The sequence below is a fragment of the Chiloscyllium plagiosum genome, chromosome 4 (genome assembly GCF_004010195.1).
Source record: "Chiloscyllium plagiosum isolate BGI_BamShark_2017 chromosome 4, ASM401019v2, whole genome shotgun sequence".
Lineage (NCBI taxonomy): Eukaryota > Metazoa > Chordata > Chondrichthyes > Orectolobiformes > Hemiscylliidae > Chiloscyllium > Chiloscyllium plagiosum.
Genome location: NC_057713.1, coordinates 121742008 through 121757265, shown reverse-complemented (window position 1 = coordinate 121757265; position 15258 = coordinate 121742008). Strand labels below are relative to the sequence as shown.

The 15258-nt window shown below is 36.8% G+C and overlaps 1 protein-coding gene across 2 annotated transcripts in view; it reads right to left on the bottom strand.

Annotated features, from left to right (window-relative positions):
- Positions 1-5809: 5809 nt before the first annotated feature.
- The window catches only part of znf704 (zinc finger protein 704), a 182233-nt gene continuing 172784 nt past the window's right edge, over positions 5810-15258 (bottom strand). For both annotated transcript variants that reach the window (XM_043689093.1, XM_043689092.1), the window contains exons 8-9: positions 12259-12356; positions 5810-10935 (exon numbers count right to left, since the gene is read on the bottom strand). In XM_043689093.1, the coding sequence (XP_043545028.1) occupies positions 10824-10935; positions 12259-12356 (210 nt within the window). In that variant the 3' untranslated portion in view covers positions 5810-10823. The remainder of the gene's footprint in view (positions 10936-12258; positions 12357-15258) is intronic.

Below are 15258 nucleotides of genomic sequence, written 5' to 3'. Positions count from 1 at the left end.
TAGTTACTTCACAACAAACATTGGTCAGTTAATCCCTTTAATTAAGCCTTATGTACACTTTCAAGTTTGCTGTTAAGAGTTCTTTGCTATGACCATACAAAGCTGAGCAAGCAGTGATAAAAAGATCCAATTTTTTTTTTTAAAACTTATGGATGTAGAAATATTTAATGCCATGTATACAAACTGATGTTTTCAAATAGAATTGGCTACCATCTAAAAATGGATAAATTTCAGAAATATACTGTAATTAACTACTTTGTCTTGCAAGATGAGATCAACATGCCAGAAATCCCAAAGAAACTAATACTGAATCATGGACAAGGATTCAACTAAATTAATGTAAGCAAAACAACAGCTGCTATTGCTGAAAATAACAGCTGAAAATAATGACACAAAAGAGTGATAATTGCCCAGGAGCAAATGCTTTCAATTGTAAGATTCTAAAATAGGTAGGTGAAGCCATTGCAAATGCACTACAATACTCTTCCAAAACTCCCTTTATCTGAGAACAGTTCCTTTAGATTAGAAAATTGTACATGTCACTCTATCAGAGTAATGCCAGGAAACCACTGACCAGTTAATCTAACATCTGTTGTCAGTGACCACCTGGAGGCTATAAGCCTGGGGTAACAGAACACTTTGAAAACCTTCAGCTGACCAGAGAGAGCCTTTGTATATTTGTAAACATGTTAGTTATGCCTGAATTGACTGATTTAGCTTACTTCAAGAGGTGACAAATGGGTAGAGGAGTATCTGTTGATGTTATTTATCTGGGAGGCATCTGATAAAGTACTTTATAAAAGTCTTTGATAAAGTTGAATCCCAAGAAACTGAAGGCAAATTGTTCATCTAGTTAAGAAAATGGCTGAGACATTAGAAATGATAGGTAGGTACTCTAGCTGACGTGATGTGATTGCTGATGTTGCACTAGGATCTGTAATGGGACTTCAACTACTCACAGGACTTCTTAACAACTTAGTAGATGAACCAAAAAACTCCACATTTAATTTTGCAAAGACTCAAAGATAGATGGCAACGCAAGCAAGAATAGTGAATTTACATATATTTTGCTAGAAAAAGTGAAGACAAACCTGTTCCAAATGAATTATAGGGTAGGTAAGCAAGAGTTCACATTAAATTAAAAATGAAAGAAAATGTGCTTTCTAATTGAGGAAAAACTTGGCGGTCTCAAGAGGCTTGGTGTCCCGGTACATAGGTAATTAAAATTCATGAACAGCTACAGAAAATAATCAAACCAGCCAATGGAATGTTGGCCTTTATCGCCAAAAGATTAGGAATACAAGATAGTAGGGGCATATTTCAACTACAACACCCTGGCTAAACAATACCTGGACTACAGTGAGCAGTTCGAGACACCTCATCTTGAGAGGATATACTGGCTTTGGAAAGAATGAAATCTAAAACTACCAGAATTATACATGGTCTCCAAAAAGTAAAATGCTAGATGGAATTACATAAAATAGGCTTATATACATCAGAATGCATGAAATTAAAGAATGATTTGGTTAAAGTTTTCAAATACTATGGAGAACAACTAGGCTAGATAGAACTAAACTAATTCTTCTGGCTGATGAGTCTAAGGCCAAGGGCACAGTGCAAGAATTAGAACCTAAACATTTAGAGTGAAAGTAGGATTCATTTCTACATGGAAAGGGAAATAGAAATTTGGAGCTCTCTCCCAAATGGCAATTGTAAATTTTGAAACTGAATAGATCCTTTTTGTTACCAAAGCTTTTATGGGTTAGGGGAAAAGGGGGTATGTATTAGTTATTGAATAGTGGAATCAGTTTGAGGGACTAAATAGTCTACTTGTGTTCCTATGTTCTCTCAGACCCTATCGAGAGAGTTTCTCCTCTTTCAGCACAGAATCTTGTGCATTTTCAAACTGAGTATTTCCAGGCCCTGACTCCTGCATTGGGTGTCTGGGCACACACTTGGAGTTAGCCAATCATAAGTCGTATGGCAGGTTCCTGAGGCTGCAGGGCCTATAACTAAAAGAATAGCAGCAGGACGGCAAACCTACAAATGAAAACTTAATTATGCAAATTGGGTGTGTATCCCCTGCAAGTGATTAGCCACCACAGGGAAAATCGCCTGGAGTTGGAAATATGTTGGCCTTCTCATCCAACGTTAATATTTTTGACTTTGTTCTTGTCTCCACCTGAAGTCCAACCCACACCCTGCCCCCTTTCGGGACCCTGGAAATTCTCACCCTGTTAGCGCAGGATTGACACACCTTCAAAAGAATTTGGGCTGTTCCTATCTAGCACTGTTTTCAATTTGCTCAGTAATTTTATGGTAATGAGAAAAATTACATTATTATCTACAAAGAAAACAAGTATCCTGAACTGCTAATTACCTGCTCAGAAAGTGTTGCCAAATAAATGAAAACTGCAGACATTTTCTATTGAGAATGAGAGTATGTAGTTACAAGCCTTAGGTTAAATGCACCAATCATTGTTCAATAGTAACAAAATACTTCATATAACACTGCTCCTTATAATAACACTGCTTCTCCATTTTTTTAATCCCCAAAAATATCAACACAACTGTTTGAGAGAATTGTTTAAAGCCATATAAAGTTTACACCTTAAGCAGATAATGTAATTACAAGGATGTTTGGCAATCACGCAGATTTGGACAGAGGAATGTTTTACTCATTACTTGTATAATCCGACTGTCGTGTCACAGGCAACATTACAAGATGCATAGCTTACATTATTTTACATTCAATCAACCATTTTAAAAGAGGAATTCTTGCACATGCAACAACTGCACATTCTAGCTACACCTTTGGTCTTGGCACTGGCCATAAAAGACGTTTCAATTGACAAAGTGTTTGAATAAAAAAAGGACATTGTTTAAAAAGCAGATGTAAACATCAAACTCCAACTGAACTATTTTGCAAAGGATAACCAACTATGAAATTTAGGACCAATGAATGCCACAAATACAAATCATCTTAGTGGGAAAGGCAAGAACTGCTTGAGAAGGGAAGATGGGGGAAAGTGAGGTTAATGAAAATGACAGCAGCCTTGCTGGGCCAAAGTGTCATTTTCTGCTTCCAATATTTTATGCAATTAATTGTGAAGACGATTAAAAATTTCAAATTGTAAATTGCGATGTGTAGTTGTAGTGCACTTAAACCTCTTAAAATAACAGACAATGATACCATGCCTGTTCTCCTGAGATAAGTCTTACTATTCCAAACATAAGAACATCGGTTATGGCTTGAAAAAGTTTCTGCCCAACATTTCCTGCCATTTAACAAACCTGTGAAAACAGCAATCCTGAGGTTTTTTTCCATTTATTTTTCTAACAAGTAATGTTAGTCTACATTTTCGCAAAGGCAATGTCCTTTGGTACTAAACAAAAGCCAAGAACTTGAAAAACACTTGGTACAAAAGTTTATAACATTTTACGTAGTTCACTTTGTTTAAAAACTATTTTGCCTGTGCTGCCTGTGGTAACTGCAGTTTGTGTTTATCAGCACCAGGGAATCACCTGATGATACTGGTAAGCAGTTATTTCTTCAGATAAAATGTATCAAGTCACTTTTCAGCCAGACAATCAGAAGTCTTGTCTAACAGATGCAAGATAAGTCCACAGTGAGGCAAGTTGGCAAATCTCCACCTCACATACATACCAAAATTAATTTGCTGTTTTTTGAGATAACTCATAGGGTAGATGCAAGAAGGATAGAACTTAATTTATAATAAAAACTGGGTTTAATTGAAATGCTTTTCAATAATTTTAAAATTTTGACAAATCCAAACTCTAATCCCAAATGTATGCTAACATATAGAAAGGTTTCAGTGAACTTTAGCATTCCAATTTGAAATTTTAAAACAATATCTAAGTTGGCCATGGTAGTTTGTTTTAGTGTTCCTCACTTTAATGTTGGAAGTGTCACACCGGGTAAAATCTTACTGACATAAGATTTTTTCTTCTGAAAGATTTAATAAGCTCGGACCTTTCTCTCTGGAGAGAAGGAGGAAGAGAGGAGATCTAATCAAGGTGTACAAAATAATGAGTGGAATAGATAAAGTCAATAGCCAGAGACTTTTCCCCAGGGCAGGATTGACTGGTACGAGAAGTCATAGTTTGAAGATATTAGGAGAAAGGTATAAAGGAGACGTCAGAGGTAGGTTCTTTACGCAGAAAGTTGTGAATGCATGGAATGTGTTGTCAGCTGTGGTGGTGGAAACAGAGTCATTGGGGACATTTAAGCGACTGCTGGACATGCACATGGATAGCAGTGAGTTGAGGGGTGTGTAGGTTAAGTTATTTTATTTTACATTAGGATTAAATCTTGGCACAACATTATGGGCCAAAGGGCCTATTTTGTGCTGTACTTTTCTATGTTCTATGTCTGAAAGGAAAGAATGATGAACAAAAAATTATTTTTTCGGAAAAGGTTGTGATATGAGAATAAACTCTGTACTGAGTAATATTTCAATGTTATATTAATTGCTGACATAGCTGCTGGCATCACAATGGAAGAGATCTGGTGCTGCACTCAGATGAATAATAATGGTGGGAATGGCAGCAATTCCTGATGAAGGGCTTTTGCCCGAAACGTCGATTTCGAAGCTTTTCGGATGCTGCCTGAATTGCTGTGCTCTTCCAGCACCACTGATCCAGCAATACAATAGGGACTGGTGAAGCATTACAATTGATTAGTGAGGATATATTATGGATTATTAGGGTAATTAGACTAGGTAATGAGAAAGTGTTAGAAGGAAGAGTCATTGCACCTGAAACGTTAATTCTGATTTCTCTCTACAGATGCTGCCAGACCCTGTTGAGCTTTTCCAGACATTTCTGTTTAGTGTAGTGTCGGAATGAGAAGTTAAATGGAGTGAATAATAGCACTGTTTAGAGAAAGTGGGGGATGCTCAGGGGGTGAAGAAAGAAAAAAAAGAGTACTGTTGTAATGACATTATTTTTATGGCATTAGACTTGAAATGTTTAGATTTGTTTTTACTTTGGCCAGAAAGGCGATTAACTCCTTATAATAAATATGCATATTATTTTCATCATATAAAATATAAACAAAGCACATTTATGACAATAGTCTTGGACTATTATAAATTTGGATTTAGGGGATTAAGAACACAGACATTTTTCATTACTAATGGACAGCCACTTGTAACATCTGAAAATGGGTTAAGAATAACACAATTGCTTGGATATCACTGGAAATTTCCAATGATATGAGACTTTTTGATGTCTTCCAATTTGTTTTTAGAAGTAGTGCTTTAGACACTTAATATTTTAACATGTACTAGATTCCAAATGCACATTTTTTAAAAGATTATAATTTAGTGAAACAAGGCTAATTTAGTTTGAAAACATCAAAAACAGAGATATAGTTATCTGCTTTCCCCAAATATTATAACTTAGAGCAAGATATATATTAGAAAGGAATGGTTTAGGTTTTGAGAGAAAGAAGCAGACTGTTGACATATAATTCTGTGTAAGTGACGTGACCTGAGTATCCATGGAAACTAACATTTCCATTTCTTCCATGGCTCTGTGTTTTCTATAAACCTTTTGGAGTTTTCACAATTTTAGCAAAATAGTACTATGCATCATAAAGCATCCTTTGGAACATAATAATGTGAAACAATAATTAGACAGCTAGTTCTGATTGGGTAGTCTGAATACATAGCTATAACTCGGAGTCAAATTTACTACCAAGGAATCAACCGTATTCTCCAGAGAGCTTAAACTAACTTGCAGTGGGGGGTATTAGAAATTTATGAGTCAATATTTATTCTTTAAAAAACACCAAAAACTAAAGTATCTACTCAAATTGTAGTTTAACTGTGGAATTCAGTTCCACATAGAGATGGAACAACTGAGGTGAATAGCACAGATGTACTTATGGGGAAGCTAAATATGTAGATGAAGGATAAAGGGATAGAAGGATATGTTAATAGGATAAGAGCTAAGTTGGGAGGATATTCATGTTCTGTCAAAACATTGCCATGAACCTGTCCAGTAAAATGGCCAGTTTAATAGCATAAATTTTATGCACTATTGTGTAAAACATTTCTTTTTGGCTTGTAGATAATTATTGACACATCTGCTAGACAAGAAAAATAAAAGTATGGCTTTGGTTGATTTTAACATCCTGCAGAATGTAGCACCTTGTACTTTAGATGGTTTCTAGCTCACAGTACAATAGCACAATGTGACTAGACAATGACAAAATGCAGCAACACCACTGGCTCAACAGAGAATGGGAGCATTCCTGTAATCTAGAGAAACAGATGCCCCTTGGAACTACCACACAGGAAAACACGAGGCATGTTCACGATACATTCACAATATGCACTTTATATACACAGACACACACATTATTTATATATATGTAATATATATATAAAATAAAGAAAATGTAGGGATGTGCAAACATCCTGACAATTATTTTTTCCAAAAAAAATTCATCAAACTCTGGAATGTTTAACGAACTTCAGTACTATCTACTTTCTTACGTCCTTAAGTGCATCTTTCAGAAATATTGTCACATTTGGTTTAGCAGTGCAAACAAGGCTGCCAGAATTGACTACAACATGCATATTTAGGAAGTAATGATTCCATCACGTAATTACAAACAACGCCACAATGCACAACAAACAATTTAAGGAACCTTCGCCCCCAAATTCTGTGAATTCCATATTTTTAATATATAACTTCTATACTTTATTTTACAAAATATAATTCTTGAACAAATTGTACTTTCTTATTATTCCAAAATTTTTTATTTAAAAAAATGGGCACTACTGTTGATGGAAAAACATAGTGGTTAAATGACAAGAAACCCTATTAATGGTGTGTGTTTCAAAGCAACTTCACACTTCATTTGTCCTCTGCTGAGTAATGCTGCTGGGTACTGGAAGCTGTACGTATTCCAAACCACTTTTCAAAAATAAACATGGTCAACACCATTGTAACTTGTAAATGAAAAATGGTCTCACAAAAACAAGAATCCATGTTCCAAATATTTCTATGTCAAAGTCTGAAGTTTGAACTCATTATTTTTGCCAGGACTAATTATTTTTTCAGGACTGCACGAATTAATTTTATAAATTTCATGATTCAAAAAGACCTTTAAAATATCTTGTTTAGGGAATCAAATACTTGGAACAAGAAATCCTATCTATATCAAGACATTGGCTGCATTATCATCTCTCAATGAGGAGAATAAATCATAAGCTAAGTAACTCAGCTGAGAATTTTCTTTGGATGTTTTTTTTTTAATTGGGGTTCTCTCACAGGTCAAGTGCTGGAAAATGGGATTAAAATGGTTAGGTGGTTGTTTTTGACCAGTGTGGACTTCACCTTCAATAATGCATGAAATAGTTCTTTGAGCTATAAAGAGACTAGTTGGAAACATTGACTTTTGGACAGTGAGTCAATTTGAGTAGTAATCTGGGGCAAAAAGGGGAAAAATTGATTTGAAATAATTGTTTCAAATCTACAATTTGGACAGTCACTGCTAGATGGGTACAGTGGAGTGTTATTGATAAACAGCTGAAGGGTCTTTTTTTTGTGCTGTAGATTCCTACGATGAAGTTATGACAATGGAGACAGTAGCTCCAGGGAATTTCATGGTCAACACTTTTGAACTGACCACACTAAGATAGTATTACCTTGTATGTCAGTAATCCGCCGATATTGGAAAATATATCTGTCACATCGGAGTTTCCAAAATTTCAGAATTTATTCAATTTTGTAAAATCTCTACTGTGTCCACCATAACTATGACATATAACGGTTACAACCAATGCCTATAACCAGAAAAATTAGAAATGCCTATAATGCTTTCAGTACTGATAAGCACACCTGCAAAGTTGAGGATATATAGAACCTGTGTTTGAAGAAATTGGGTAAAGAATAAGAAATGCTGAAAACTGGAAAGGGTTTTGGAGAAATACTTTTACCACTGTTAATCAGAGATATTTGCGGATGGAAAACTTGGTCAGGTGTAACTAGTACACTTGTGATCACTAAAATGTAAAGGAGACAATGTGGAAAACTCTCAATGAGGAAATAATTAATAAGAGAAATATATATCAGGATAGAGAAAATGTTTTTGAAGGAAATCAAAAATTTGAAAACAGGCAGGGGTAAAAATTAGTAAGTTAATCAGTGCTAGTTAGACAAATCAAAAGAATAACTTTAGATTTGTTAATACAAGGAACAATTACTGAAGTTTCAAGTCATGTATGAAATGAAATGTGAATATTATAGGTTTAACAAGATCACTAGATTAAATCACTAGTTCAGATATTTCATGAAAATGCAATCTAACGTGCTTAGAAGGTGTGCAGAAATGATGGAAAGCACCATCATAGATAGAAAGAAGATAGGTTCACTTTTTGGTTAGTCCTATCATATCCTCAGTACTTCCTTTATACTTCACCTTCAATAATACATGAAATATGATCACAATAGTTCTTTAAGCTATAAAGAGATTAGTTGGGAACATTGACTTTTGGACAGTGAGTCAATTTGAGTAGTAATCTGGGGCTAAAAGGGGAGAAATTTGATTTGAAATTGTTGTTTCAAATCAACAATTTGGATAGTCTTTGCTGGGTGGGTACAGTGGAGTGTTATTGATATACACTCCTGCATCTGCATTCCTTATTTCAAGTATATTAAACTGAGAGGATGTATAGAGGTCAGTTTATCTATTACTGCCAGTTTTCAAATATGGCCAAAATGAAATAAATGCACCAATTTAACACATGACAGACTCATACCTGATTCAGCCAGAAGTAAAGAGCAATGGACTGGTGACAAGACCAATTAAATGAGAGTCCCGACAGTGGGCCTCAATGATAGGTATAAGATAAATAATGTTTTTGGGCCCCAACATTCTTCTCAATGTTCCTTGTGCAGCCATTTTTCTTTTTGAAGAAGAATCTCTGGTCTCCATTGTCCCTTATGCAGAATCTCCATTGTTAATATTGTCTCTATCTTTTCTGGAGGTACATAGATTAGAAACTTTAAATGCAATCCAATTAATAAAGGGTTAACATTATCTTCTATAACCATTTTATTTTCATATTCAAATTTGAATTTGCTACAATAAATGCAGAGAGGTTTCAATGATTAGCCAGCAATGACTCCTAAACAGGCCTTCCCATTTTTGACAATAGTTTTACTTTAAAGTATATATTTTAGGAGAAACACACACTACATTAGGCTTACCATCACTGACTGTTATTTTAAAGCCCAATGTCCAAGTGTTTCAAAATTATCTGAATAGCTGCTCCTGTGTATGATTTGCTTTCACATAAGGTAGTATAATCAGGTGGGAAATTTTGCTCATGGCATTATCTCAGTTTACAAAGAAACCCAGTTGAACTACCTAGAATTTACTGTATTGGCAGCTTTATCTAGCTGGACATAGTGAAATGTGGATTGTACGAAATTTAGTTCAGTAAGACCCTGCTTTCAGCTGTTCATTAAGTAATTATCATACTATTTGGTTTGAAAAAATTGCTGTGAACACTCTTACACAATCAGTATACTAATAGTGAATGGCATCATTTCTCTGAGCAGCTTTATTATCTCAGAGAAATGATAACACTTTCAGGGTAATTTTCACCATCACTGTCCTGATAATAGTCTAATGGATTACCCATGCATTGTAGAATCTATCTGATTTTCATTCCATTGAATTCACGCAAGCTCAACTGTTAGTAGCCAATCCATTCTATGCATTTACTGCCTAGCTGGTAAAAGTGAACAATCTCTTTGATTAATTGTACATTAGGTATAATGTCTGTTAGCTGAGCAACACATAATTTCTAGCACTGAGAATGTGTTTCTGATTAACTGTCAAAATCATTATTGGAGTAAATTTATACGTTTGTACAGAACTGCAGCCAAAAAGACATTTTAAAAAAGCACTGCTGTTCTTAATGTACCCCAGTGTTAATATCGAACAAAACTGGCATCAATTCACTTGCACTGTCTTCATTCATTGATCCAGCTTAATGCACATCCCTAAAGAGTTCACTAGCTTTTAATGCAAAACTATGTAGCTATTTGTTATCTTGCTTTTCTAAGAAACATAAATTCCTGCTGAGCCTGGCTTGTGCTCCATGGTGTCTTATTAATGTTGCAAAACAATCAATTTTGCTTTCTTGGAAGTTTATCATGGGTCTGCAAAGAAATAATTTCACTCACCTTTCATGCGACCCTGATTTTACATCTCCTTCAACATTCAAGAAAATAAGACACATATTGCAATGTCGCCAACAGAACGCAATATTCCCATTAGTGATTTTGGTGTGGTTTAAAAGTAAATGCGAGTAAAAAGCTTAAAAAATAGCTTATACCGCTCAGAAGAACATTGAAATTACACCAGAAAGATAAACCACGTGTGTTTCATAACAGAGTTCCTTGTGTTGACACGCTGGTCACAAGTATTAGGTTTCCTGAGAAACCTCCAAGAATAAGGTATAAAATTGGAACACAATATACTTCTACTCCCTGTCAACTATGTTTCAAACTGATGTACAAACATTTGCTTCAGAATTTCTTCATCATTCTGTTCCAGCTGCTCATAGAAAGAGATCTCTTTGTAATACACTATTTATCACTGACATTGGAACTGTCTGTTTGCTGCTTGGTTCCACACAGGATTCTTTTAAGTGCATCTTGTTGAATGTAAGTGTTGTTGCTACACTTATAAATTTATTTAGAAAAAGTTAAGTGCTTCAAAACATTACATAATAGCTGCCTAAAGAATTTTCTTACAGGCCTTTCGCAACGTTTCTCTAATCAATAAACCTCTGGCAAGCTTTCTTCCAACGGCACGCAGTACACCACATATCTCGGTTTTCCATGCCATACACTTTCCGACATTTCTTTCCTTCCCCACGAGTTTTCCTAGGAGTGAAGTAAACAAATTAATGTTGGACATTTTGATGGTCTAAAGAGTGAATGTATGTCCTCTTAGAGTCCTTCTCAAATGACATATGTGTGAATGAATAACCACAAATGTACTTACCAGCTGGTTAAACAAGTTGAATCCTGAATTCACACATTTCAAAAATTCATATCATGCAATCTAGTTTGCAGACCTCACTTAGATGCTGGATGGCTGGTTTGCAATGGAGTGTGACACCAACAGTATAGGTTCAAAGACAACACTGGCTGAGGTTATCATGAAGGACTCTGCTCTTGCCTGAGGTGTGGTGACACTCAGGGCAAACCACCACAGCCATCTCTCTATAATGAGAGATCAACCCTATAGTCTGGCATAACTATTATGACTTTACCTTACTGAGAGAAAACAAATTTGTGGTTCATTTATCAATAAAAGACAAAATTCATCTAATTTAAGAGTCAAACAGCATGGAAACAGATTATTCAGTCCAACTTGTCCATGCCGACCAAGTTTCCCAAATTAAACAAGTCCCATTTGCCTGCATTTGGCCCATATCCCTCTAAAGCCTTCCTATTCATGCACCTATCTTTTAAATGTTGCAACTATACCTGCATCTACCACTTCCTTGGCTGTTAATTCCACATACGAACCACCTTTTTTGTGAAAATGTTGCCCTTCAGGTTCCTTTTAAATCTTTCTCCTCTCACCTTAAATGATACCCCCTAGTTTTGAACTCCCCCACCTTAGGGGAAAAAAGACCTTTGCTATTCACCTTAATCTAGGCCTTTTATGACTTTGTGAATCTCCATAAGGTCACTCCGCAACTTCTACACTCCAGTGCAAAAAATCCCAGCCAATCCAGCTGATCCTTATAACTCAAAATCCTCCAGTCCCAGCAACACCCTGGTAAATTTTTCCTGTCCAATTTAATAATATCCTTCCTATATTTAGTTGGTGAAGCTGGAATTAATATGCTTACTTTCATAATATCAATCACAGTACTTCATAAATATGTCATCAGGTAAAGTGCTCTGAGATATTTGATACAATGGTGCACCAAAGCAATACAAAGTTATAATGATATAAATAGCCTGAAAAAAAGTCTAGCATGTTCGCAATTCTAATAAGGAAAGTATTTCTATTAAAAAGTACCTTCATATACTGAAAACAGGTCACAGTTTCAATTGTATCAACCTTACTCCTTTCATAAGTAAGTTTCGTTATGTGCTAAATCTCAACCACAGATGAAGTTTGGATTTTTGAAGGGCTGGATTTGAAGTGGGGTTGAGTTAACTGCTGTTAATGCGAAATAAGTACCGTACCTTGCTCCAACCACAGGTCTGGGTGGAGACGAGAGTGAAGGAAGGGTCTGCTGGCGCTGGTCTCCAATTTCCACGGGATGGCTATGGGTTGGTGAAACCTAGCACACACACAAACATAACATTTGCATCAGCGCCTCTAATATACCACTCCAGAGGATCTGCCTAATCAGCAATTCTACTTTTTGTTGGATAGAAAGCCTGTCAAATAAAATTAACACTGTTTGCATTATAAATATTTAATTTTAAAAGAGATTATGGACCACCAACTACATTTGCTTCCTGCTCCAAGTAGATCGCATGCTTTCACCTTCTAACAAACAGGCCAATAACTTGTTTCCTTTTCTGTCCTTGAGGAAACCTAACTGGCTGGCAAGTTGTAAAAACTAAATCAAGCTCAACAATTCTGTTGACGATCTAACCAGAATTCTGTGCTCCAGTTCCAGGGGTTGGAACTTCGACACCTATGATGGTTGGAGACAGAGTCAGGTTGGGACCAGAAGTAGCCCTGCGGTCTGCCCCTTTCCGACGTTTCATCCCATGTCTGGGCCATTTGTCGCAGACGGGTAAGTTTGAGGCTGACAAGGCTTTCCTGTCTGCTGAGGGTTTCTGACAAGGCTCATTAGGAGCCTAATTGAGGTCAACTAAAGATGGTCAATAAGGAACATCCAGCCCCCTTGTCCCTACGGAAGGCAGGCCAGTATAGGTGCCTGGAGGTGGACAACTGACAGGAGGCTAGTCAGCCTAGAGGCCTTCCCTTTGTGTAGAGGAATTCCCTCCATTATAAGGTGGTGCCCTGACTGCTGAATCTGTATTTTAATTACAGATGTTTTAAAAACCTGGTAAGTTTATAATTGGCGTTCTCAATTTCAAGCAGCTTTCTGCACTTTATTTAATTGAAAAGTGATGCTGCCCTCAGTCATGAAGTGGCTGCCTGGGGATAAAAAACATACGTGTGACCTGAATTGAATTGAATTGAATTAGATGTACTCACATGAGCACAGTGAAAGGTTTACAAGTCACCACTTACGATGCCATCTTGTGGCTCAATGGTAGTGTCCCTACCTCTGGGTCAGGAAGCCTGAGTTAAAATTCCACCAGCTGCAAAGAGGTGCTTCAGTGTCTCTAAACAGATGGATTAGGAAAATGTCTATCCTCTGGAAACAATGCAGATCTCTGATTCCTGATCTCGGAGGGGAAAGTCCAGCCACATGGATCAGGATGTCAGTCAACAGAAATTACAATAGTACAAAGCATGTAATTCTACTTCTTGCTTTTTTGAAATTATATTTTAAAAATATTTTAATCAGGATAATAAAATGGGCCATTGTAAAAAAAAAGTGCAATTTGAAACCTTCAGGTTGATTAAATTTGAAAAGAATAAAGTTCTGTTTTAATTGAATTTTGTTTTTCACATCACAGTGCAGTCAAACCGTATGTAACATGTTTAGGCAAACATTCATTTTGATTTTCCAAGCAATATGTAAGTTATTGCATATGTTAATGTCAATATGGTTACCTCACAAAGTTCTTCCCCTTCACCATTGTTTAGACTGTCGTCTATATGCCACTGTTTTGCAGTCCCCTTGGTTAAAGATTAACGGATTCCTATTTTACTGTCAGTCCCAACTGCACTACAGTTGGGATGAGGGTTAAGTCTCATTTTATAATGTTCTGCCTCTGCAAACTCCCATTCCTCAGGCATAAAGGTCAGGAAAATGGGGCAAGAGGCTATTACGTCAGGTCTCCAATTGCTTTGGGGTCTCCAATTGCTTCGGAGTCCTGCTGGAAATTGGGGTTGGAATATTTAGGTGGCTGTTTTCGATAAGTGCAGATGCCATGAGCTGTAGGGCCTTTTCCTGTGTTGTCGATCTCTATGACATTTTTTAAAATAAACATTAACCAGCTAAAAATCAAATTCAGTCATCTTAAATAGCTCAAATGTTACTTTTTTGCAACTAAGCTCAAGATTTATCAAAAACATGAAAGTGAAATAGTAGCAAACTGGTTTTTGGAGATAGAACAGTAAAATACAAACCAGCAGTCATCACTTCATTATGAAGCCGTGTTCATCAGGTTCAGTCATAGAGTCATAGAGATGTACGGCACGGAAACAGACCCTTCGGTCCAACCTGTCCATGCCGATCAGATATCCCAACCCAATCTAGTCCCACCTGCCAGCACCCAGCCCATATCCCTCCAAACCCTTCCTATTCATATACCCATCCAAATGCCTATTAAATGTTGCAATTATACCAGCCTCCACCACTTCCTCTGGCAGCTCATTCCATACACGTACCACCCTCTGCGTGAAAAAGTTGCCCCTTATGTCTCTTTTATATCTTACCCCTCTCACTCTAAACCTATACCCTCTAGTTCTGGACTCCACGACCACAGGGAAAATACTTTGTCTATTTACCCTATCCAAGCCCCTTTTGTAAACCTCTATAAGGTAACCCCTCAGCCTCCGACGCTCCAGGGAAAACAGCCCCAGCCTGTTCAGTCTGTCCCTATAGCTCAAATCCTCCAACCCTGGCAACATTCTTGTAAATCTTTTCTGAACCCTTTCAAGTTTCACAACATCATTCTGATAAGGAGACCAGAATTGCATGCAATATTCCAACAGTGGCCTAACCAATGTCCTGTACAGCCGCAATATGACCTCACAACCCTTGTACTCAATACTCTGACTAATAAAGGAAAGCATACCAAACGCCTTCTTCACTATCCTATCTACCTGCGACTCCACTTTCAAGGAGCTATGAACCTGCACTCCAACATCTCTTTGTTCAGCAACACTCCCTAGGACCTTACCATTAAGTGTATAAGCCCTGCTAAGATTTGCTTTCTCAAAATGCAGCACCTCACATTTATCTGAATGAAACTCCATCTGCCACTTCTCAGCCCATTGGCACATCTGGTCAAGATCCTGTTATAATCTGAGGTAACCCTCTTCGCTTTCCACTACACCTCCAATTTTGGTGTAATCTGCAAACTTACTAA